The sequence below is a fragment of the Cyprinodon variegatus genome, unplaced genomic scaffold (genome assembly GCF_000732505.1).
Source record: "Cyprinodon variegatus isolate N-32 unplaced genomic scaffold, C_variegatus-1.0 Scaffold42, whole genome shotgun sequence".
NCBI lineage: Eukaryota > Metazoa > Chordata > Actinopteri > Cyprinodontiformes > Cyprinodontidae > Cyprinodon > Cyprinodon variegatus.
Genome location: NW_015150495.1, coordinates 1432414 through 1458014, shown reverse-complemented (window position 1 = coordinate 1458014; position 25601 = coordinate 1432414). Strand labels below are relative to the sequence as shown.

Below are 25601 nucleotides of genomic sequence, written 5' to 3'. Positions count from 1 at the left end.
ACCATTAGGGCTGTATGAAAAATATACAGGCTTTCTCTTATTTTTGTTTTTCAAATAATTAACCTCTTTGCCCCATTTTCTACCCATGCATGACCAAATTGATATTCTAAAGATTTCATGTAACACCTAGTTTGCCTTCTGTCTCATTCTGATCCTTGTCTGGACATGGAGAATAATGGTAGAAAATTATAACTCCCATTCAGACTGAAACGAGTGCAAAGACCTCTGACTGATAATGTTCAAAGTCATGAAACCATATTTCTTTACAGTTAGAATGTATGAACTTACTTTTCACATAGAAATATTGGTTACCCTAAGAAATGTCTGTCAGCTCCTGATTTTGAAGCAGAAAACTTTACTTGGGTTTGAGTAAAGACAAATCTTACTTGCAGCGGTTTTCTGTAACTTCTGGTAGTACTTCTATATTTTTCTGTTCACAAAGATGGAAGCAAGCAAAGTATTTTATTAATACCTAACCTTCAGTCAAGCTACAAGTTATTAGCTTTATAGTTGCAGATAATTGTTGTAATGAATGCATGCAACATTGTAGATTTGGAAAGCTAAGTATGTCTCCTTTACATTGATTTGTTGCCCTCTAGCATCTTACAACCCCTGCAGTTCACAGTATGACTGTCCTACTCCACTTGTAGAAAATTTCAATGAGAACACAACTTCTGTTTGTTTGTGTTTGTCTTCCTGAGTCAAAGTCAAAGTGACCAGCGCCGGAGATGGCAGCCAGCTGGCACTCCTAATCGGCCAAATGAGCCGACGCCAAGCCTTGCCCGATACGTCTGTCTTTTCTCTCCTCTTCATCTGATCACTTCCTTTCTCTGCCCAGCTCCCTGCAGTCAGGTTTGTAAATAGCAGCTTTGACTCCCTATGCCTCCCACGTTCACAGACACCCTGTAAAAGCTGTTCACAATGCTAACACAATAAATCATGTACAGTCATATATAAAAAACATTAAGAACATCCATTAATAATATGAATATTATGAATACCTATTCAGTTCTTAGTTCTTTTTTCGTTGGGGGGGTCGTATATAAGTTCTATTTTCAATAAATAAATGGCTAAATTATTACAGATAAGCATACTCTGTTTAAATGGAAAGGCTAAAGTAGCTTTCCCCTGTAAAGCTGGTTATTGCTATGAAAGCGACATTAACTGGCATCTGGCAGCTCATAAATAGGAAGAGGTTAAAGGGCCACAGTTATAGTTTATTTTTCTAATAAATGCAATATTTCAACAATAAGAGGAGGCTTAATCTAGGTGGTACAAATCTGGTCGCGTGGTCTCTCAGTTGCTGTTATTCACACCAGAAATATATAGGCATATGAATATTTTTGCAATTGTTTAATAATTAATTAATGATTAATAAATCATTTAAAGTCATCTTATTAAGATGGATAGTTACAGAAACAAGTAATTTCAATATCAACAATTTAATTAATAATATTGTGTAAGGAGCTGTTTTGTGTGTTGCTTTCCAGGTGCAGCTTTTTATGTTGAAGGTTAGCCCACCCCACTTCTGCTTAGGAGCCTCCCAGGCCAATCAGTTGTAGTGCTCTTATTAAAAGCACTGCTTTCTGCAAAACAACAACTTTCCAGAAAGTTGCTGACATTTCAGGGGACATACCAAAGCGATTCAGAGAGAATTTTTTTGTGTTACGAAACAAACTTTCTCTCACTAAACTCAAAATCAGTGAAAAGAAGTTTCTATAATGAACTGTCTGCAGAGTCCTTTTTTTTTCTTAAATCAGGATATACAGATGACATGATTCTGTGAGATGGTGGTTGGGTTTTTGTGTGGTGGGAGCATTCTATCTTAGGATTGTAAGAATGTTCTTTTTTTTTTTTTCAAACCTATTGTCAATCTTCCTAAGGAAGCGTTTGTGTGTTGATGAGCTGGATGCAATTTCTAAGTCATTTTGCATATCACTTAGAAGTAAAGTTTCTTCCTGTTACTGTACTGTATGGAGCTCTGATTGCTCCCTACTTAGTCTGCAACATAATTGTGCAATTAGCTCCTATCTCCTGGTAGTATTACAGTAACTAAGACGCTCATTGAAATTCACAGAAGAGGAATTGAAAGTCGGGATTGTTTTGCTTGGTTGGCTAAAATGTGTTGTATGAAAGGATTTCTGCAGTACAGAGAGTTGCACTCTCTCTGGGGAAATATATCAACATCGCTATGGTGTGTAGACTCTGGTATCCTCGCTCCGCCTCGCGGTGCTTGTTGCATCCAGAGATAAATTTGTCACTCACATCTTGCGTGTGTCTCTTGTGCCAACATAAATGTGTACCGCCAGCTCATGTCAGAGAGGTCTGAGCAACTGAGGAACCTTGGTTTTCATCAGTCAGAGAGAGTTGCATACTCGCAGTTTGCATTTCTGTCTAACTTCTTAACCTTTGTTTCTTTAAAAAACATGACATTTTATATTTTTATTGCATTGTGCTTTATATATATCAACACAAAGTGCATTAGTTTTAGGCATGCATCAATCCTAGTTCCAGTACTTGAATTTGGATTTTTGCAGATACTGATTCTTTTCTGACACCAATGTTCAGTTTGCATTTATGTTATCCTCATTCAGTGGCGGCTGGTGGAGTTTTCTCCAGGGGGAACTAAAAATTCAAAATAGACGTATACCAAAAACCAATCAAACATATACTAAGATATCACATCATTATATTTATATGAATGTCAACAACAAAAACATTATAAAAACAAAACAATTTCATGTACAGGTTTACTTTTTTGTACATAAATCTTGGCCCTCTGAGTCTTTGTGAATATAAATTTGTGTTTTGCATGGTCCAATATTCTTTCACAAACCTAAAAAATTTGAAATGTACCAATTCAGGGAGAAGCTATTCGTCAGCTTTGTATTTTTTTTAAAGAATGTGTTTGTTTAAGAGCACCTATGCAAATGAACAAATATCTAGTTCTGCTGAAGAAGATTCTCAGTCATGCCGGTTTTACGGAAATCTAGAAAAAGTGCTCTATATTATATTACTTCCCATGTGAATTTCCTGTTCATTCTTATTTGACTTTTCTAAAAAGTGCTTTAAATCAGTGCTACCTGTCTTTATCCATGCATGGTCGGATCCTGACATTTGAAAAAGGAGGCAGGGAAAGCAGAATAAAGTGAAAGCCTTGCTAAACTAGGTCCTGGAAAAGGACGCTTCTTGCGCCATGTCTCTCTCTCTCTCCAATGTGTCTCCAACTCTTGCGACTCGACCTGTCAATCACCCGCAAAACGTCTGCACTGTGGTGGGAGGTGGTGAGCAAATACACCTCCTATACCTTTGTATTGCAGAGGAGCTACTGCGCATGTACAACTTTTAACAAGAGTCAATGGGCATAGATTTTTGCACCCTAGGGCGGAAATACTTCATCAATCTGATGAAAAATAGAATGAATTACTAGTCATTAAAGATTAAATATGTATATTGCACATCTAAGAAATACAGATTCTTTATGTCTTAATCAGGGTCATTGGGTAAGTAGGCGGCGCCCTAGCGCACTCTATTAGCCAGCCTCCACTGTCTCATTACTCTTTACTCTTTCTATTTTCAGATGATGGTATTCAATTCAGTTTATTTTTATAGTGCCATTTCACAACACGTCATCTCAAGGCACTTTACAATTTAACAGATCATGCAGTCAAATTGATTCAAAGTTTTCTATCTAAGGAAAACTAGTTGATTGCATCAGCCTCACACTAAAGGCTGATTTATACTCCGAAACTAGGCCCTCTGCGTCGCATTGAACAAAAAGAAGTCTCCGCCCCTTCTGCAGACACTCTGCTGCACCTCTCCCAAATTGTAGTTGACCACAGACAGTGCCGCAGACAGGAGGCCGGACCCTTTTTTCACCTGGATCCCTGCTCTCTTACACCCTCATGTCCCTCCGTTATCGGACAAACTTGCCCCCACTTATTTATGCCATATTTAGACCCACAGCTAGGTCCTGATTCTCTTGCACATAAATCAAAAATGTCTGCGTCAAGCTCACTCTGACACACTGCTGCGGGGAGTATAACCAGTCCTTAAGCATGCTTGTGGTGACAGTAGAGAGGAGAAATTCCCTTTTAACAGGAAGAAACCTCCAGCAGAACCATGCTTGGTGTGAGCAGTCATCTGCCGAGGCCGACTGGGGTTCAAGGCGACAGAAGTGGACATACAGGAAGAAGCAGAGATACGAAAGACAACTGTCAACCAGCTCCACAGGGAGCCCCAAACACAGCCAGGCAGACAATCTTGAACATCTATAAAAAATGTGTTGATGGCAGTGGCGCAGCTGATATTTCTTTCCAGGATGGTGTCACAGTCACACAGGAACAGACCAGATTAAGCTACTAGTGTATGAGTAAAAGCAGAAAGAGCATAAAGTTAGAGATTGAACCAACAAATTCTGCAGAGTGGGAAAATAGAAAGAAGCAGAATGATGAAATGTATATTACTCATGGAGCAAAGTGTTACACCTGACAAAGGAACTGTGACTTGTATGGTGTCATCTCTTATCTTGAGGACACAGTTTGTGCACAAATTTTCACATCTGCGGCTTTCTCAGACAAGCTGGATTTACACTAGAATAACATGACTTCTAAATCCAAATTAGTTGTGCTGGTCTTTATTTGGGGTGATGGTATAGGGTGGCTATCTATAAATGCACACAAAACATGTTCCATTTTATCAGTTTTCTTTTGTTAACATACAGTCTTTACAATGTGTTTTTTAGAATGGCAGAGTAAAAAAAAATTACTTTATTTCTTAACATTTTCAAGTGCCGTTTTCACAGCATGTTTATGGAGCTCTTACCTCATGATAGACTTAGCTATGCTCAGATAAATGCAAGATGTCGTGTCTTTATACCAAATATGTGTTTGTTTATCACAGCTTGCAGAGGAGATTGCCTGAAAACTAAAATGCTATGGACCTGAACACCTTCAGGTGGGGAAAAAAAGAGCCTTTACCCAGTCAGGTTTATTTTCAGGATAATCATTTGTGCAAACAATGAATGATAGGCTGAGATCACTGGCGGAGCCTCATTTTTTCCAAATAGGGTGAAAGGAAAATAAACAAATGGTAGCAGCAGATAAAAGTGCATAAGCATATGTCTTTATGGCTTTGTAGAGCCACAAATCGCTTGTCACCAGTGTGAACAAAGCAACTTGGCCTTTTATTGCTTTCAGAGATGTTGTGGTGCCTTCGAGTCCCTCCTCCGCTCCACAATAAACGGAGAGCTGCTTGCTAACTCCAACCACGTATACCTCTGGGGCCTGTGTGACTAAAATGCCCCTTTCATCTAAGAGGGATATGTCTGTCTCTGCTTATGGCGCTGGGCTCACACAGGAAGAGGGGCAGAGACGTAGAGTTTAGCCATTTCTTTGTGCATTATACTGTAGCATATCCCACAGTAATGGTGGGTGTTCTGTACCCCTTTTTTCATATCATCCAGAATAATGTGTGGAGAATGCAATCAGTATCAGGAGGAGGGGAGGCATACGGTATAGATCCTGGAGACAAGGAAACAAGCAGACGGCTGACTGGCAGCCCCCTTCAGCCCTCCTCCACTGCTATTCAGCTGTTTGACAACCTTTTCTGTCTTATTGTCTTCCACTTCTACCTATCTGCTGTACTGGGGGTGGGATTTTTTTTCAGTGTAGTCCACCCAATATCTCTTTATCCGTTGCCTCACAGGCCCTTGAGCTTGAACCCGCTGAGTGAAACTGCATTTAATATGCCGCATCGTACTCTCAGGGTGTGCTACAAGGTTAAAAATTGCAGTCAGTGAAAAGGGTTCAACTCACACATCTCTCTAACATCTATCATCAGAAATGTTTTAAGTCTTTTCCAAATTTACCTTAGGAGTAACTCTAAAAAGAGAGGTGGTAGTTTAATTTTCTTTCATCATGAAATATCACACATCAGTATTCATTTTGCAGGGTGACCTTTAGCTAGATATGAACTCTTTGACTGTGTGACTTTAGGCACTGGTCAATTTCTGGGTAAGAAATGTAAGATATAAAAACTAAAATATCTAGCATCAGTAACAATTTTGTTTTAGAGTTTCAAATAAAAGTTTTTGTGAGTTTTTTTAAAGAATAAATTATGTACTTTTACCTTTTTTGACCTTTTAACCATGATAATGCTATTCCTTCATCAAAATCATGCACAAAGAGGTGCTTTGCTTGGTTTGTAATTAATATTGATTAATCCTTATTAATTATGCTGTCTGGGCAGAAGCCTCTCCCTGGCCATTGGAAATGAGCAGTTGGAGAATATCAAGGTTAGAAGGCTGCTGTTAGGAAGTATCTGTCTTAACCGCACTATGCATGCACTTAAAACAAACACCCACTTTCTTTGATCAGGATTGGTTGATGTCAAGAAATTCCTGATGATGCCAGCTCAAGCTGAGATAAACTGGCTGTTTTAGCAGCCAATCTGCACGGGACAACAACCTCTGTTTTATGAAATGTCTAAGTTAGGAAAATCAGTTATATGGCCTTGAGAGGTCTCAGACTTTGTTCAGCCTTCAGAAGTGGTTCAGTGTGGTGGCATAAAGAAATTGGCAGCCCATAGAAGAGATTCAGCTTGAATGGAAACAAAAACAAATAAAAACAAACAAAAATAAATCTGGCTCTGTGCTTTTCTTAACAAATTATTACCCACATAGTTTTGAAAGCTTTATTTGATCATACATTTCCTTATAGGTGACGTGGAAAGATTTAAGAAAGCATTATATTCAAATGAATGAATTTATCGTAAAATTAGAATCAAATAGCAGCAATTGACTAATTATAGCATTTAAAAACAAACAGTGTTTGTAATAGCTTTTTATAAACATATCTAGTCAATCTACAGTAAATGAGCCAATATTAAACTAAATCCCTGACATTAAATCTCCAGCTGTAGTACTGCATAATGCAGCAATTAAATTCCTATGTCTTAGAAATTTATTTTACTTTTATGAAACTTAGCTGACAGTTTTTAGATGATTTCTCATATAGAAATAAAAGAATCATCTGTTTGATAGAATTTGACAGTGTAGACTTTTAAACCAGTAAACAGCTAATTATACACCCAATAGCATATACAGTCTATAGCAGACACTATATTTTATTGGGTGGTTTTAAGGAGTATTCATTGATCACTGATCCAGAGGAAGCAAAGACTTGACACTTTTTATGTACAAGTTAGATAACTGTAAAATACAACAGCATAAAGGTGGAGGATAGTCTGGATACCTCTGCAGGGGAAGGTCAGTAATGGCTGCTGATTTACGGGGACTTGTACTGTAGCTGTCAAGCTACAGTTAAAGGCTTTTGTTGTGCTGCTAACAGGCAGAAGATCCCCCTAAAAAAGTTTGAGACCCTTTATGATGTACAGTTTTGGTCACAGAGAAGCAGCACAGAAGCAGCATAGCAATATTAAATTCTACCGCTCCCAGAATGCCGCAGAAGGAAATGTAGAAATGAAAGAATAAGTACTTTCAATGCTTGCCAGGCAGAATACATAAGAAGAAAAAGAACATGATTTAAAAATCCTGAAAAAAAGCAGAGAAAAAAAAAAAACAACAAGCCTGAGAGGAAATACTTTAAATAGAACTTCAATTCATTATATATATTAAAAAACAGAAATACATCACTTCTAGCATTAATTTCTCCTTTGTCAGGTATAGATGATCTATTCAATAACCCCCTTTTTTTTTATTTCTCATTATATATATTTTTTGAGGATTTGCATAAGATTTAAATGTAATTCAAAACCTCTGTATTTTACTATTAAGGTTATTATAAATCACTAATCAGTCTAGCTGTAAAAATCTATCAATTCTCTCTTGATTGTCTCTGAACAGTGAAAAGGATTTAAGTTCTACTGCTACCATAGACTGGCGACCTGTCCAGGGTGTACCCCACCTCTCAGCCATTGACACTTGGAGATAGGCACCAGCACCCCTCACGACCCCAGCAGGAATAAGCCTGACGGTGGATGGATGGATGGATGGATGGATGGATGGATGGATGGATGGATGGATGGATGGATGGAAATCTACTGGTCTTTTAGCACATTACTTTAATGGAAAAAACTCTGTCATCTCTTAATGTATTCAATTTTGTAATCAAATCTATGGTTATGGATTTCTTTTATGGTCATTGTTTGTTAGACATGGATAATTTTTCGAAGTCTGGAAGTGACCGCTTGACGATAACCCAAGAAATTAGTATTGGCCAAATCAATGGATCTTTAGAAAATAGTCTTTATTCTTGCTGTTAAANCTCAAACCCACCTTTAATATAACTTTTGGATTGTTTGCCAGGTCGGACCCATTTAACATGGACGTGTTTGAAGTCACATCCACAGACCAGCACAGGAACTTCAGACCTGAATAAATCAAGATAATAGGCTACAGGCTTGTAAAAGCTCTGGTGCTGAACTACTGAGATTTCAGTCTGCTTAAGGTTTTCAATAAAAACTTACTTATGTCTCCTTAAATTGCCTTCTGAATTAAAATAATTTACAAATAAATATACCGGCAACAAAATAAAGGCTATGTTTTAAAAAGGGACGTGCTATTTAGAATCTGTCTATTTATTCTGAGGTTTTAATAAGGTCTGCTAATACTTAGCCTATTCTGATTTTGTTTAAGCTTTCATAGTGTTTTTTTTTTTTTTTTTATAACATGGAGTCACAATTTTCAATTATTATCCATCACCAAAACATCAGTCTTTCCCTGTATTTCTTGGGAATGGATAAAGCACATTTTTTGCACTATATTCAGCCTATCTGTTATCTGCTCTCTCTTGTTTCTGGCTATTTAGACTTGTAGAAACTACTGTTCCATTTATATAGCTTCTTAGATCTATCTACCTCCTGCTATTTCAATTTAAGCATCTCGCTCGTACTGAGAATAGATAATATTGAGTTTCTTTTCTCTAACAACTTCCACACCAAAGACTGTTTCTGTCAGAGCATATTTGTGGTGAATGGGTTTGGGAGTTTAATTAAATGTCTTTTTACATTGTAAAATGCTTTAATTGTCTTCTTGTGTTTATTTGCAATCTATTAAAACTATGAAACAGTATCTAAATGCTTAAAGAAACTATAGTCAGAGCAGTTCCACCACACACTCGCTGCCTCTTAGAAATATATGGTTTTTGCATTGTTGCCGCTTGCTGCACCGGCTCCTCGTCAGTCAAGAGTACAATGGATCTTTCAGGCAGGAAGTGAGTTGATTAAAAGAATAAAGGATTAGGTCAAGTTTAGAAGTACTATGTGTGCAAACTTTGGATTGCATTTTACTGTGAAGGCATCGAATCATTAACAGCTTCAGTACAAAGCTAACAGAGGATCTTACTTGTGTGGACTAGGACAAGGTGATCTTAATGCAACAATAAAAAAAAAATCATAGAAATTTATTCAATACCATATATCCCTTTTTATAAGGACAAATCTAGAAAAGACTGAAATTGTGGCGAAATTCAGTCTTGAAGAGTTGGAAAAACACATTAAATACATTGTTTGTACACAATATGAAATGATTCTGTGATCTGAGTCCAACCTGGCAGAAGAGCTCTGCTTTGAAGGACTCGCAGTGGAATAGGAGGCCTTCAGAAAACTACAGTGCAGCTGAACCACTTTCATATTGAATGGAACCCTGGGGTTAGTCAAAGCAGTTGATAAACTGTACCAACATTTTGGCAATTGATTTAAATAAACAAAAAAATAATTTTACCATGACTGAAAAGATAAAAATAATGCTATTTTTAATTAACTATTTTTCCTTCAAGAATGTTTTATGTTATTTGTTGTTAAACTTAGAATCTTCTCTAAATATTAATGAAACTATAGCTTTTCTTTTTTTTTCCTTCTTTTTTGCTAAAACTCAACTAAAGCCTGGCAAAGACACGGAATCGCATCAGCAGGTTTTGTCTGACATTGCTGTGGGAAAATTAAATTTCCCCCTCTGCTCCTCCTGTCATTTACCCTGAGCCGCTGTATGACAAGCCCCTTACATTATTAAACAGAGTACACATGTTCTTCCATCTGTCACCGTCCTGGCCTCTCATCCCTGAACAACCTGATTGGTTCAGGTTGTCATCAATCATATTGCCAAGATTTTTGTCTGCTGCTTAGATCAGGCTCAAAATGAGTGTTTTTAACCTTGAGCTTATTACATCCTTTCAAACCACTGTTATTTTTGCTAAAAAGGAAGGAATTTATGATGAGGAGTTTTTATTCTTTTAATAAATACTTAATAGTTTGATTCTTCTATGCCAACATCAGTTCATCGCCAGTATGGGAGGACTTTAAATAGCCTGCATTAAAATAGGCTTTTCTTCCCTAAATCTCAGCTTTGACAAGCTGAGGCTAATGGAAGACATAGATTAATATCGCAGCATTTTGGTTGAAGCCCCCTTATATCAAGTAAAGGTTCTGAGTTATTTGTGGGTAAATTGCTTTGCCCTTCTCCATCAGGCAGAAGTCACTTTAAAAGGCAATTAGTCAAAAAGAGCTTCTCTCATTTTGAAGATGGATTGTTTTATTGAAAGCAGTTTGGAGTTAAGCTCTTTTTTTTTTCTCCCCAAACCCTCAATAAATTAATACTTTCTTGCTGCTGAGAACCATCCTTTACTGGGGCCGATACTCCAACAAATGGGTTTGTTCAAAAAAACTTTATAACCTTTTGGTCTCTATAGCTTTTAAAATGGTTTTACAGGATGTGCTTTGTTTATTCCACAACTGGACAATATGAGACCAGTAAAGGTGCTGATCAATGCAGATAGTAGCCACTTTCTTAGGAGCTCTTATGAGAAAAACAGCCCCTAAGAGCTCTACTCTGAAGCCCCAAGTTATCATGTTATGTATTGGTAATTAGAAACAAGGTAAAAATAGCTTGTCTCCATGTATCATCAAAGGAAATCCAGATTATTTTCAAAAGAAAGGTACTTAACCTGGAATTGTTCTTATTATTTGATTTTCATCTAAACAAAGTCCACGATTCTGGAGCAATAGTCTTTGGAGAGATGACACCAATATAGCTTTATTTTGTCTTAGGGATCTGTTTCAAGTAACAAAGATGAAGCCGAATTTTAAAAGCTGATACTGTTTGTTGTAAAAACATCTTTCACTGCAAAAGGCTTTTACTGTAAGTAGACTGAAGAAATTGGAGGAAGCTGAGTACACAGCCCTGAGGGCTTCCTGTTACACACCCTGGCAGTGTGTGTTTGCACCCAGTTTTAAGAGTTGTCCATTTTTTTCTTACAATTTGGGCTGAAACACTTCATGGGATTAAATTATCGAAATAATCGTCAACTAATTTAGTAAACAATTAATCGTTACGCAACATGCCTTTAGCTGACAGAGCAACCCACTTAGGTCAGAATTTATATCAAAATTGTAAAAATATATATATCAAAATGTTGCATTTAATAAAAAAACCAAAACAAAAAACTTTTCTGTCTTATCATGAACTTCTCAAGAGGAAAAGTTTTAGTTTGACCTTGTTTGATTTCGTAGAAAGTCTTCTTTAAGGAAACTTTGCCAGTTATTAAACTTCTAATCAAAAAAATAATCAACAGATTAATCAATTTGCAAAAAAATCGTGTGTTGCAGCCCTGCTTACAATATAACTCTAACCTTAAAAAACATATATACTTACATTATACTTATTAGACTATAAAAACATGCCTTTTTACAGAAACCACATTAACAAACTCGATGCACAAGTTTTGTTTTTGTTAGTGTATACATTTTATGAGGCTATATGCGTTTAATGCTGTAAAAATATTTCGCAAGAATTGACAAAAGTATTTTCTATGACAGAAGTCAGAAGAACATTGTAAACATTTTTGATCATCAGATTACCTAATATCTCCAGGGCAATTGGAATTTAATAATATTAAAATCCCAACTGTGTATAGTTATTATGTTACCTTTTAATGTTTATGACTTCCACTAAAATCTCATAAAAGAACAAAATCAGCGTTTTTTTGTTTCATTTTTTTATTATTTCTTTTAACTAAAATGAATTCCAGTATATCTTGCAGAGGAGACCTACTTGCTGGTGCACAGTTTACAGTCCCCTGAGAGTCATGTCACAACACGCCTCGTGTGGGCGAACAATGTTACTTCTCCATGTTGAAGTATAACTTTAATTAAAATGAATTAGGAATGTTGTTTCTCAGTAATGTGTTCCAATGCATCCCTCGGTGATGATGATTTGCAACTAAACCATGCAGCATAGCCTGGATCCTTGAAGAAAAACACTGCACTGCAGCCAATGTAGTACTCACAATTTCTCATATTATTCTCTTTCTGATGACTCCCAGAAAATATCATTTAGAAAATGTGTCTTTGCTTTGCTGGATATGGTTTCATGACAGAGAATGACAGAGAATATTCAAAGCCCTATTTATATGATCTGACTTGCATTGATTTTTGAATTACTCACAAAAACGAAAACGTTGCTTTGTATTGTCAAGCAAAATAAAATCCTGCAGAAGTAGCCAATCCTCTCTTTAAGCAAAATATTTCTTTGAGCTTATGACAGTTTAAAAACTAGTGAATATAATGCTGCTTGTCAAAGGAAAAGGTATGCATTTCATTGGCTCTTAGAGTATCTTTGTTCACCTCAGTAATACGCCACAGTTTATTTAACTAATCAAGTTGAATTTATGCAACATTAGCAGTGGGTAGGGACAGCCAGAGGCGTTTCTATTTAAAACATTACTTAATGTTAGTGGTTCATATTTTTGTAGGATAGACAGGACAGTGTGATCTTCACAGAGAAGTTTTATACAGTTGAAGGCACTGTGTGAATGAATTTTATAGGAGACAAATAAATAAGAGATTTTAATTAACAAACTTAGGTAGAGAAACTAGATTGAAGCCAAATCGAGGCTGTTGTGATTGGATATTAGCCTGTTACATTTAGTGCTGTTGAGTAATCATTTTCAGATCCTGGCTGGGGCCTAAAGCGCTGGTTGTTCTTTGCTTACTATTGAAGGTCCTACTCATTTCCTTTCATGCAATTATGACAGTTTCAAAAGTCTGCATAGCTTAATGATTTGAATCTACCCACAATTTCTTGCATTGATAATCCTTGGATGTGTTGCTATTTAAAAAGGGCTCAAAATGGCTTCCCCAACACAGCTATTGTAAATGTACCTTTTTTTTTTACATGTCATTTGGTGGTGTCTGATGCATACAAAGTATTGCAGATGGTTGCCTAAATATGCCAGACTAGTTTTGTTCTACAAAGAGAATATCTTAAACTCTCTAGTCCTGTGATTGATTTCATTGAATATAAATTAATTTCAGCATCAAATTAGGCCAATATTGATATTATGGTAAGCTGAGTAGTCACTTTAAACCACTTGAATCTGTGTGAGTGTGTGTGTGCTGAGCGTATTTGTAGAGGATATGTGTCCTTGTGTTGAGTGGGTGTGTTACAGTGGGAGCTTTTTACTTGGAGGTTTTCATTTTTAGTTTTGGTGAGAAAGTTATAAGGCCTATAACCCCCAGCATTTGAAAGCCGCAAAAACCAGAAAGACCTATCTCCAAAAGGTCACAGCAGTCCCAGGGTAACTATATGCCACATACAGGAGCCTGGAGGCCAAATGCTTTGTTATCCATCTTTAGGCTATTGTAGGCAGTTGATCCGATGCTTGGTTTTACTTTCACAGCAGACAGAATGCAGTGCAATGGTGCATTAAAAAAAACTCTGTATTGGAAGAAAAAATGTGAGCTTTAAGTTTTTTTTTTATTTTTTTTTTAAGATTTTACAGCTAAATCACACACTTTGTGGGCCATCACGAATCTTCTGGCTTGATGTTTGTTTCTCATCTTTTTCAGAATTGGAAGGTTTAATTCAAACTGCTTTGCCTGCACAGAGCTGTCTTTTAAGCACATCGTTTTCACATTGTTGTAGATGTGACTTTAACAAGGCTGTTTCTATAGACCTAATGTTACCCGTTTTATGCAGATCAAACATAATCTTTTTAATGACTCTGACATTAAACTCTTTGGCAGATCTGATCTCAGTTGAAATACTTTTGGATGCACTCTTTCTAATCCAACTGAAACAGGCCACAGCTAAAACTTCTGCAATTTCTAGAGGAAACAATTAAGGCTGCATGTGTAAAACAGTTTAATGAGCCGCTTAGAGATATGATTAATCAAAAGTGTCGCCTATTTTCAAATCCAGCTTGTGTTTTTGCTGTATTTTACATCCTTAGGAGAATTTTACACATTATCTCTGGAAAAATCTTGTTCCACATGATGAGGAGACTAGCTGTTACCATCGATTTCAGTTCATTTAGATCTCTAGACTTGGTGAGCAGAGGGTAGGAATCAGACCGAAAAATAACTTGTGATTTGAGATGTTTTTTTGTCCCAGACGGCTGGGCCTGAGTATCTAAGAAACGACTGATTTGCAGGTATTTTCTTGGACTATCTATCTGGTCTACATAGAATGGTCAATAATTGAAAGCAGTAAGCTGCAGTTGTGAGGATAATGCTTGTTGATGTTGCAAAATGGGCAGAGTAATAGAGTAACTCAAACAACCTCTCATTACAATCAAATTGTTGAATACCTTCTCTAAACAATCCATGAAGCAGACGCCTTCAGCTGCTGAAGATTTAACTGCTTGCCACTCCTATGGATAAGGACAGAAAACTAAGGCTTTTTTGTTCCTACGCAAATTGTTGCCTTACTGGTGAATCTCAATTTCACCTGCAATATTTGGATAGTTCTGTCAGAAAATGCTATGAGCATGATAGCAGGGATCCATCTTGAATTTTATTAACTGTGACTGCTGACTGTGGTGTAATATGGGGAATATTTTCTTTCCACAGTATTGTACCAACCTACCAGAGCATTGATTTAATAATCCCATACAGAACATGATAGTAAGTTCCTTTTTCTATAATTGCTTCCGCAGTCACTGGATCTCACCCACAAGAAGCCCCTCCAGAACTAAGATATTTATATGATGGATTTGTGGTAAACACAGCGACTATTTCATGCTACGATGCCAATATGGACCAAAGTGTTTGTGTAGTGTTTCAGACATGAGTGTAAATCTAAGCCTTAATAAATGAAGGCTCGGTTTAACCCTTGGGTTGGCAAACTTTACCCGATAAAGTGGATAGTGCAATTTTAGTGGGTAAAAAAAGAAAATGCAGTTGGAATTTGAATTGAAGTAATCTTGATAACCCACTACATAAAATGTGTTTCATTGTAAGTTTAGCCCTTTTCTTGAAATGGCTGTAAATTTTCCTCATTTGCATTTTGCCATCAGTTGATTTTCGTTTTGAAAGACCTAATTTAAGCTAATTACCATGTTTAGACTGTCTGAGCAATGAGAAGGTCTAAACCTCTGTAATTTCCTAAATCCAACCATATAATATTTCTATTAGATATAGGCAGAGGTTAGCGGATGTTCCCTTAATTTTCACACATGTACATCTGTTTCTGAGCCTATAAATTACCCCTAGTTTAGTCCATAATAATAATATATATTTAAGAATCCTGTTCAGCCAATATTTGCATTGGGTTATCATAAGAATGAATAGAAATTATTTATTTTTACCCTTATGAGTGTGCTGGCTATTTCTTCGGTTCAGCATCTTTAGCCATGATTGATCAAACTGCTTCATGATACTAAAATATTCTTTTTTAAAATGCCAATTTCAGCAGTGCCATTTCACATTGTTTGTTATTTCAAGTCACTTACACACTCTAGTCTCCTAAAAAGTACATCTGTGGTTGCAGAAATGAGCTGAAAAGATAATACAGTTCGACCAAAGTACAAAATGTCATTTTTTTCTCATAAAACCCTGACGCAAATGCAGTTTTAGATTTCTTTCTAACCCCAGCATCTATCCTACATTGCCTTCTCTTACGCCACATGTAACCCTGGCATTAGATTCTGATAATCCTATTAATATCAATTCCAAAATAATATAACAGCGGCAAGTGGTTTGGACATAGGTTTTTATTATGAGCAATGGAGCAATTTGGCATGGAATAATCTCTGTGTTGAAAGAAGTTGCCTCACTTATCTAAATAGCACAGAGCCACAAACTGAATGTCAAGTTAATAACTAAGACTGCAACACAGATTCAATTCGGAAGTCAGATTAAATTAGAACAATGCAGAGCTGCTAGCTAATCAAAACATAGGCAGCCTATTTGGCTAGGCTTCTTTTCTTGTATGGCATATTTTCATTGTGATGGATTGATGAATCTGGCTTTGCTGCTTGTTTTGTTGATTAAAAATGGCAAGAGGAGTTTAAACATTGTTTTGAATTATTATGTTTATCATTTTCATTTGTTTTCTACTTACTACTGTTGTTCCTTTAAAAAAGGGACTCTATCCCATCCTCCTCCATCCAGATTTACAGGTTGAAAAAAGTAAGATCTTGTTCTTCAGACCATAGGATATTTTAACTCTCTTATCTTGTTTCTATTATTTATCAGAGAATAAAAAATAACTATGTATGTATTTATGAAGTTTTTAAGAAATCTTACTTTGTCATCATCTTAGTGTTAATAGGCAGTCAGAGCAGAAGCTCAAGTCTATGTTCATATAATAAAGAACTAATTGGTGATCTGTCCATGGTAATGAGAGAAGCATTAGAACTGTTGTCTAAGAGATCTTAGCTTATAAATTAAGAAGACTGGCACCACACCCAGAAAGTTAAAGATTCTGTGTGGGAAGTTATAATAATTGTATTTGAACTTTATTGATCTCACATTGCAGAAATTTACCTCTGCATTTAACCCATCCCCTAGGGGAGCACTGGGCTGCCATCGTGGGGCGCCCAGGGAGCAATCAGGGGTTAAGGGTCTTGCTCAGAGACCCAGAGTGGCAGTCTTTGGGAGTGGAGCTTGAACTCACAACATCAGGATTTCAAGCTCTATGCCCTAACCACTAAGCCGCCACTCCCCTATTTTTTTAAGTGTAATGCCCAGTTCAGATGGCTAGATAATCATGCTTTTTGCCCCGATTTTTTTCCCCACTGAAATTTTTATACACAGTGTGTATACAAAACAAAATCTCGAAGCATAGACCTTTTCAATAGTGAATGAGCAGCTAAGCAGTGAAAAGAACATTTTCATGGCCTTTTGAGAGGCTTTTAACAATCCTATGAAAAAATCTTGTGCTGTGGTTAAGGAGGTCTATTCTACTCGGAAGGACACACAGTAGGAATTACTCCAACCTCAAATTGCTGATATCTGAATTATGGGATTGTCTTGGTCTTACATCGTTGCTTGTGTGGTGTTGCCTGGGTGTAGACCAGGACGCCAGGAAATAGAAAGCATTTACTGAGGAAAAAAAAAACACTTACCAGTTAAGCAAAGCTCCTTCTCGCCCTGTCTTCACTCCTTTGACCAACACAATGTCTTAATGTGATATATTTCTCTGTTAAAATGATTATTGCCTGCACTGCTTTCTTGTTGGTCATATGTATTTACTTTCAACCACTTTTCCATCTTGAGTTTTTTTTTAGGTTTACCAGCTAACATCTGAAGTCTTCTAAATAGAACATGTTGTTTGTTCTGAATGCCATGTGGGTGTACACAACAAGATGTAGGACCAAACCTGTTAACCAGTGTTAAGCTGCAAGCTTCCCGAGTGTAACCTGGACTGTTTAGATAAACATTTCAGTTCAAAACACTAATGTCCCTGTTTTAAAAATTAAGGATATGATGCACAACGACTCTGTTTCCCCCTTAATAATGGTACCCTGCAAATAGCAATCAGGGATGACCCTAATTGGACAGAGTTTGGTACTGTATGCATACAGACCCATTAAATGAATGGACCGGGTACATCCACATTGGGTAAAATTAGGCTTAAGAGGTGTTGCTATAGATGGTGTGATTCTTTCTATCATGATTCTTAGATACTGGTTTTGCTGAGGCAATATAAATAGCGTTAAGCAGTTTGAGGGTCATATTGTAGATTGACGTGTATGCCATGAGACATTTCCTGTCTCTGATAACTTTTAATCTCTTCAATTTGATTTCCAGAGACTTTGGCAATAGCTTGTAACACTGTAGCACTTGATTGATGGTACTATGCAAATTAAATCAATTATATACCAAAGTGACAATTTGTAAGTGTGCCAAATGATGCGCAGATTGTATCCTTTCTTCAAGTTCCCTAACTTGATCCTTTATTTTGTCCATGACTTTAATTAAATTGATTTCATCCAATGTTTTCGGTTTTTTCCCACAAAAGCCTCTGTATTTTAGACGGCATGGAAACTTTTATTCATCAGGATAATTCAAAACACTGATCTAAGTGGGTTTACCTCCTTTTGCTTCCCTGTCTGAAATGCAACTACTCACACAGTCCACTGAGTCTGTAAACTAGAAAATATGAGCCATTTGATTTCAATCACTGTGGGTTGAGTGAATGCTCTCCTCCTGTGGCAGCAGCCATAACTTTCAGTATGAAATGAAACATATGACATCAAAATGAAAAATCGTTGGAAGGCACCTGATTCGGGTCTCTCTGAGGGACCAGATGGACCTGCTGAGTTTTTACAGAAATATTTCTTGACGCGTCGCCCTGACAGGTTTGAATCTAATGTTCATTTCACTGAATTCTTAGTGCATATTTGAATTAAGTTAACCAGCATATTTGTGTTGGTTATTTGCTTTAACTGAGGAAAATTAGTGTAATAATTTAGTAAACTATTCTCTATTTATCCTCCTAATTTTCTCAATCTAATTCTATGTACTTGTAAATATGATCTTCTTTCAACAATAAAAAGTTTTATGTAGTTTCAAATGAAATGTTATTGGAATAATTTCCTTTAAAATCATATCTACAAAAGTTTGTATGCTTCAATGCCAGATTACTAAGGACATTTTAAGTATATTTAATGTTAATCCATCTTTAAAATTGTTGTTTTTTTTATCCTGCCTTAATTCTTTATTAAATATTCAAAAGCTGAAGAATTTTGTTTGAGCAGTTGTAGAGGTGAATTAGACAAATGCAAACCCAGAAGGATAAAGACGTGTTAGTCTCAGCTGAGCAGATTTTTGAATGTTCCACACTTTTATATTTAGTCAAAAGAATTTAAGATGGTCGTGAAGGTTGACCCAGAAAAAGAGTCCATTCCAGCTGCTCTTTGAAGCTCGGAGGTCAAATTTGTGAAGAATATTTTCCCTTTGTTTAAACTAATCTGTTTATCATAGGGCTGTTTATTTGGCTCTGAAATCATGTTGAAGAAACGCACATGAGAAATTGTAATTGAGTTAAAAAGTGTGAGTATGATTTAAATGTTAAAATATTACTTCACTTGTTCTCAAAATTTTAGGGTCAGGCTTCTGCTTAGAGCTGGAAATGTCATAAAAATTGATTTGTTGCGAATAAAATAAACCTTAATTACAAAAATGGAATATGTATTTGGTTGTAATAATTATATGTCCAGAAGAAGAGTATGCCTTAATTAGATAGCCTGTTCTTCTCAGGAATGTAACATCATTAAATTAGATACCTAATCCGGTAATTTCATAACTTACTGGGTACTCCTTGCTTAAAGATACTCTACCTTAACTTTAAGGTTACTTTCCAAATACTTTGCAAGAACTTGCACCATTTTTTTTCTTTAGAAGTTGTTCAGATTCAATGTATGTTTGAGTTCAACTTCAGCTTTGACACCTATTAAAAACCAAGCAGGGGAACAGGCTGGATGAACTCCTTAAAGCAGCTCAGGTGTCTTGATGAAAACAAAGTAAAACTAATTAATTCAGTTTCACTATAATTTTTGTTCAGTATTTTGTTCCCAATTCCTTCAGTTAAAATGAGATTGTAAGAGAGTTACTTAGATATGCTCCAGTTCTATATATACAGGTTTACAATATAATTTATTTTGTATTTATTTTGATTCCCTACTAACTACCAGGCCACATATTTATTGTTTTTCTATTTTATATGAGATGGAAAGAATAGAATGCCTAAGAATGAAATGCTCATGTTAAAAGATTAAGTGAAATAGTTTGTATTTCATAATCAGTTATTGTTTCATCAATCATCAATACTTTTGACTGAGAGGGGTACTCACAGTAAGACAAAATACCCAAAGGGGTGCACAAGTCAAAAAAGGTTGGGAAACATTGCTCTATGGTATAGAAGTGTTGTACATGTAAATTGCCTTTTTAAGGGTTGACACTAGATTTTTTAGTTAAGGACCTGTTTTTCCTGCATCCTTTTTGTCGGGTCTGTTATTGACTGCTGATCAGTTCAGGTAATAGCTTATAGGGTTAAGCTTCTCTGGCACCATGGATGGATGGATAAATGGATAGAGAGGTGTGTGTGTCGTGGGATGATCGTTCCTTAGCTTTATACTGTACCTAAATTCCAGTTGGTGTAAAAGTTCTGAAGTTTGTTGGAAAGTTACAGGAGATGTCACCAAGACTAGGTCTCTGATAGGGCTTGCCAGTCTCGTAACACGAATCAGTATGAGCACCAACACAGACCATATTGCGCTAATGGGATTGGGTATCCATGCATATATTCATTCAGTCCCTGCAATGCATGCTGTCCATTTTTTAGTGCCACCACTTCGGTGGGCTCACACTTGGAGTTGTGTACAGAATATAAATCAGGAGAAATAATATTAGATCAGTACTGCGTATTGGCAGATACCCAGAGGTGTTTTGAAATTGCTATTGGGGTGGAAAAAAAAGATGGATTGGTGTATGACAAGCATCTTTAGTCATGCTCTTGCAGAGCCCTCCCAATTGTACAAACAGAGAATACCTAAAGGTGTCATTGGAATAAATGACTTCTGAATGTAATTGTAGCTGAATGATTAGTTTTTTTTAAATTGTTTTTTGCTTGTTGATACTGGAAGAAAAATAAAGACCTAATAAAATGAATAAACCTCATTACATTTGCTAGTATCAGTAAGCGCAACTTATCTTGTCCTTCCTCTGTAAATGAAATTGAATATCCCTTAATTTTCCCAGTGTGGAGATATTTGCCCTTTGCGTTTAACCCATTCCTTTAGGGAACAATGGGCTACACTTGGTGATTGGTGCCTGGGGAGCATTCTGGGCTTAAAGGGTGATGCTCGGGGATTCAAAGAGATTGTCTGAGCATTTAACAGTGACCTTTGTGACCTCCTCTTTGTATCGAACCACAATGCCACCACTCCCCTGAACTGAAGCCAAGCTTAAGTTTTTACTGTTGGAGGTTTATTGAGCCACATATTTTAGTAAACACTTTTTTCGAAACTTTGGATCCGACTTAATGAAGTGTAGCAGTAAGCACAACATAAATTTAGATTAGTTCTGGACATTGCTTACGACCAATTTTCTGAGGAGGATAATTTGTGAAGTGCAATCTGTGACACAGATTTGACCACCTCTTTATTACATTCCATCACACAGACTGATTAGATTGATCTGGGGATTGATGGACTGAGACTACTGGAGAAATTTTAGTTGCCTCTCTTCTCTGGGCTCTCTTTCACAACCTGGCAAAGATGATCTCGTGTCCCGTCTGTTCCTGTATGGTTCCTCATCCTCTCTTTCCTCCTGTTTTTCCCTCATTTCCCAACTGCCAGCTCCATGCCAACACACACACACACTTGCACACCTTATTCTCACTGAAGCTGTGATGAAGATGTAAAGAGCCCCGGTTTGGCTATGCTACGCTGGCAGATGTCTCTCCCATGGCCAAACCCACAGATTCCATTTGAACCTCCAATTAAGTTCCGTTGCATACCCTGACAAAGATACTGCAAGCCACATGTGCAGGGGGAGCTTAGTAAGAGGGGGAGGGAGAAAGGTAGGGAGTAGACTGAGAATGAATGTAGGGGGTGGAAGTCTGCAGCCAAACACACAAACTGGACGCAGCTGCTACAAGTGAGAGTTGAAGGAGTTGACATCTTGGGGAGACACTGACTGATAAACCCCCTAATTGCTGATGAGAAAGATCGAGACGCTGAGAAAATTCAGAGAGGGGGTAGGTAGAGGGGAGGCGGAGGGAGGGTGGGATCGGCTGCAGGAGAGAGTGATTTCCAGAGTCTGTAGTAGTGAATGGATGGGCGCGTATCTCGTTGAATCTGTGTCGACGCCTGATTGATTGGCCAACGTGGGACTGAGCGCAGACTCCAGCAGTCAGCTGACGGGTCGGGTCTCTGGCTACACTAATCCTCCCACTTTGGGTGAAGTCTCGCTCATTTAGGACTTTTTATAATTGAAGGAAAGGAGAACAGAAGACTTGTGTTGTGAAGAGCTTACACTCCAACCTCAGTCATGTCAATGCTAATCTTTACTCAGAGGATTGATCCCAGCACCACCTCCAAAATGGTAAGGCTATTTCAGTGGGTATATTACAGATTTTGCCATTTCTGAAGTAAATTTTTTACACATTTTAGTCAGGACCTGTCTTTCTTTGTCCCATTTCTCTGTGGATGGAACTGCATCAATGCAAGTGTTATATCTTTAACACTTTGTTTTATATCTTTAAAGACAGGGCAGGGACTGTGTTGATGTCAAGAGTTTAACCCCCCTGAGGGTTTCCCCTCATAAATCCCTCTACATTTCTTACGGCACTCCAGGCTAAAATGAGTCTTTCTTTCACTGTCTCTTGTTGCATCACTCTCCTCCTGATCTTTCCTGTCTGTATCGCAAACACTTAGAAATATATCCAAGTTTGGATAGTTGAGCAGATCTGATTCAAATCCTGGACCAAAGGTGTTTTGTGGGATTTTGGGGGCACATGTTTACCATTTAAACACCTTTTGTCATTTATTCTTCACTGGGTTTCAGATTGTTTGTAGTGTCAGAAACGTTTCATGGTTGATCACCAGACTCTGAAATCAACAGTTTGATTCCTTCAGCCGTTTTGGAGCAAAGTGTACATGAAATAATTAAAGGCAGCAGTGCAGTAACACAGAACAGCTTTGGAGATTAGGTAGAACAGCTAAAGCGCTGGTTGGAGAAAAAAAAATTCTGAATTACTTCTCTAAAAAAAATCTTCTGAGAAATCTTGTGCTTTCATATGGAGGCAAGTATTAAAGCATTTATCTGGAATAACTAAAATAGATGGTCAAATTTGAAATAACTCTGCAAATTATGTAAATTGATCATTCTAATCAAGGGCTTTACAATGCTTGAAATACATCTGGTTTGACACTGTATGCTCTTGATTCTTATTTATTAGAAACTAATATCCAGTGTCTGTCATTATCAAAACCTGAGATTGTAACACTCTGTTATCATTTTTCTTTTACTATTTTCTATCCAATAGACCCTCAAGATTGTGCAGGATGAAATCATAAATTACTGGGTCAAAAACTCTTTTGTTTGGTAATGCAAATCTTTGGTGTTTTGTTGAGATGGTTCACACTAAATGTGTAATCTTAGCTAGAAATTCTGTCATTCTATTCATGAGTCATTATGTAAGAACATAGCTGCTTATGAAAAGACGGACTTTATTTTTCCTTGCAGAATGTAGGTAACACTGAATAAAGTATACTAAAATCCGCATTTTTTAACACATTATTACAGGTTTTTGTTAGACACTTTTTATTGCACAAGCATATGGAAGGCATATCATTCTGTACATTTGCCTTTTTTTAAGGGAGGTACAAAGATGTTTCATTGTAAATAACAAATTTTTTAGTAGGCATGGGATGGTATTAAATTTTGACTGTATAGCCTTAAGCAAAAATATCAAGGTTACATGATGTAATGATTATAGCCGTATTTCTAAAATCCTTTAATTAAGAAAAAAGCTTGCTGAATTGTGCGCTGACCTAGAGCATAATCTCTATAGCCATTGTTAACTTTGGTTGTTGGTGAAAGTTGTTTTTAGATCACAAGTGTCATGCTTAAATTTCTTTCCCTTGCAGGATCTCGCCCTCCTTTTAAATGCTCGTGATTTTTTTGAACCTATATTAATAATTAAATGCACAAAGAAGCAAAATAAACTCTAAGCATTATCACGTCTACACAAATTGTGTGGCTACAGCTATAAAGTGATTTCATACCTTTCTGATTCTCTTAAAAGTAATCAAATACACAATCCAACCCCTAAATGCAGTGAGGAAGTATGTGACCAGCACAATCCAAGCTCTGTCTGCCTCAGTAACATGGTGTTAATTGTTTTACTATTGCCTGACGTGAAAGGTAGTTCATTTCAAGATTTCGTAACCTTTAATTTAAAATTAGAAGTAGCGATAGGTGATGCTCCAGCAGATGTGCTTTGATATTAGCCGTATCCTCTAAAAGCTGCTGATTTGAACAAATAAAATAATAATAATAATAATAATAACTAAACTTTATTGATCTCACACTGGAGAAATTTACCTCTGCATTTAACCCATTCCCTAGGGGAGCAGTTGTCTGAAATCAATAGAGGGCCCAGAGAGCAGTTTGGGGTTAAGGGTCCTGCTCCGAGACCCAGAGTGGCAGTCTGTGGGAGTGGGGATTAAACTCTTCTCACTACCCGATCTGTCCCAGAAGCACGATCCGTACCATCAGCTCATTTGCGCATGAGCAACCAGATATACATCCTGGTTGCCTGGTTGTTTTATTTAGTAAAAAAAAGACATAAATTAAGTTTTTTCTTCCCAAAAAAAGTAAGCGTACGAAACTATAATGTGTTAAATGTTAGTAATTTATTTCCTGAGAAAATAAATGCCTTGAAATCCTTTCTGTTTTATCAGTCATCTGTGACTGATCTGTACCAGAAATGGGATCCTACGCTACTTCTGGGTGATAATTTTGTGTGTTAACATTATGGTATTTAGTGCCTAATCTAAAGAAAGAAACAACTAAAATGCAGATAATTATGGTCTAAAGGTAAAGTGGAGGATTTAGGTTATTTTTTTGATAAGACTTAGTGAATGGTGAACTGAACAGATCAATTCTGAAGTAATGATCGTGGATGAGAGCAACGTTCACTCATACATTCATTAATTCATTAATTCATTCATTCATTCATACTCTTGTGTTGTATGATGGTGCTGGTATGGTGGTTCTGGTATTCTTGATGCCAGTTTTGCAGAGCGCTTGGTACAGTTTTATGAACTTACAAAGAAAGAAATAAAAGCTCACATTTTGGTGCAAACAGTGCCCACCGGAAAATAACAAACAGGTCTGTACATCAGCCATATCCATTTAAAATTTTAAGCGATACATAGAGTTAAAGCATCCGAGCTTGGGAAATATCTGTTACTGAAGGATGAACAAAATAAATAATTTTTGATGAAGATGTTTTCAGCAGAACCTGAATGTAACTGTATGTTTTTGAAGTTCTGTTTAATTTGGCTAAATAAAGGCTTCACCTCACACAGTATACCTTGACTGCGTCTCGTATTTTCTATTTCTTTCTATATATTATGATCACATATTTAAAGGGTTAAATATGAGTTCCTGTTGTGGAGGATTGCAGCTTAATCCCCCAATTCAACTTGTTCAATTAATGTGAGCTAATTAATTTTCATCTGTATGAACTGAATTTTCTTTGTAATTATGAACTACCACAAAATAGGTGGTGGGCTCTTAGGTGCGCTCATATATATATATATATATATATATATATATATATATATATG

General features: G+C 36.7%; 1 protein-coding gene across 2 annotated transcripts in view; it reads left to right on the top strand.

Annotated features, from left to right (window-relative positions):
* The window catches only part of dpp6 (dipeptidyl-peptidase 6), a 329860-nt gene that overhangs the window by 23614 nt on the left and 280645 nt on the right, over positions 1 to 25601 (top strand). Inside the window, exon 1 of one of the 2 annotated variants that reach the window (XM_015370175.1) lies at positions 22123 to 22347. The exons of the other annotated variant lie outside the window; for it this stretch is intronic. Within the exon in view, the coding sequence (XP_015225661.1) occupies positions 22294 to 22347 (54 nt within the window). The 5' untranslated portion in view covers positions 22123 to 22293. Of the gene's footprint in view, positions 1 to 22122; positions 22348 to 25601 lie in introns of those variants that run through there. 2 annotated transcript variants of the gene reach the window in all.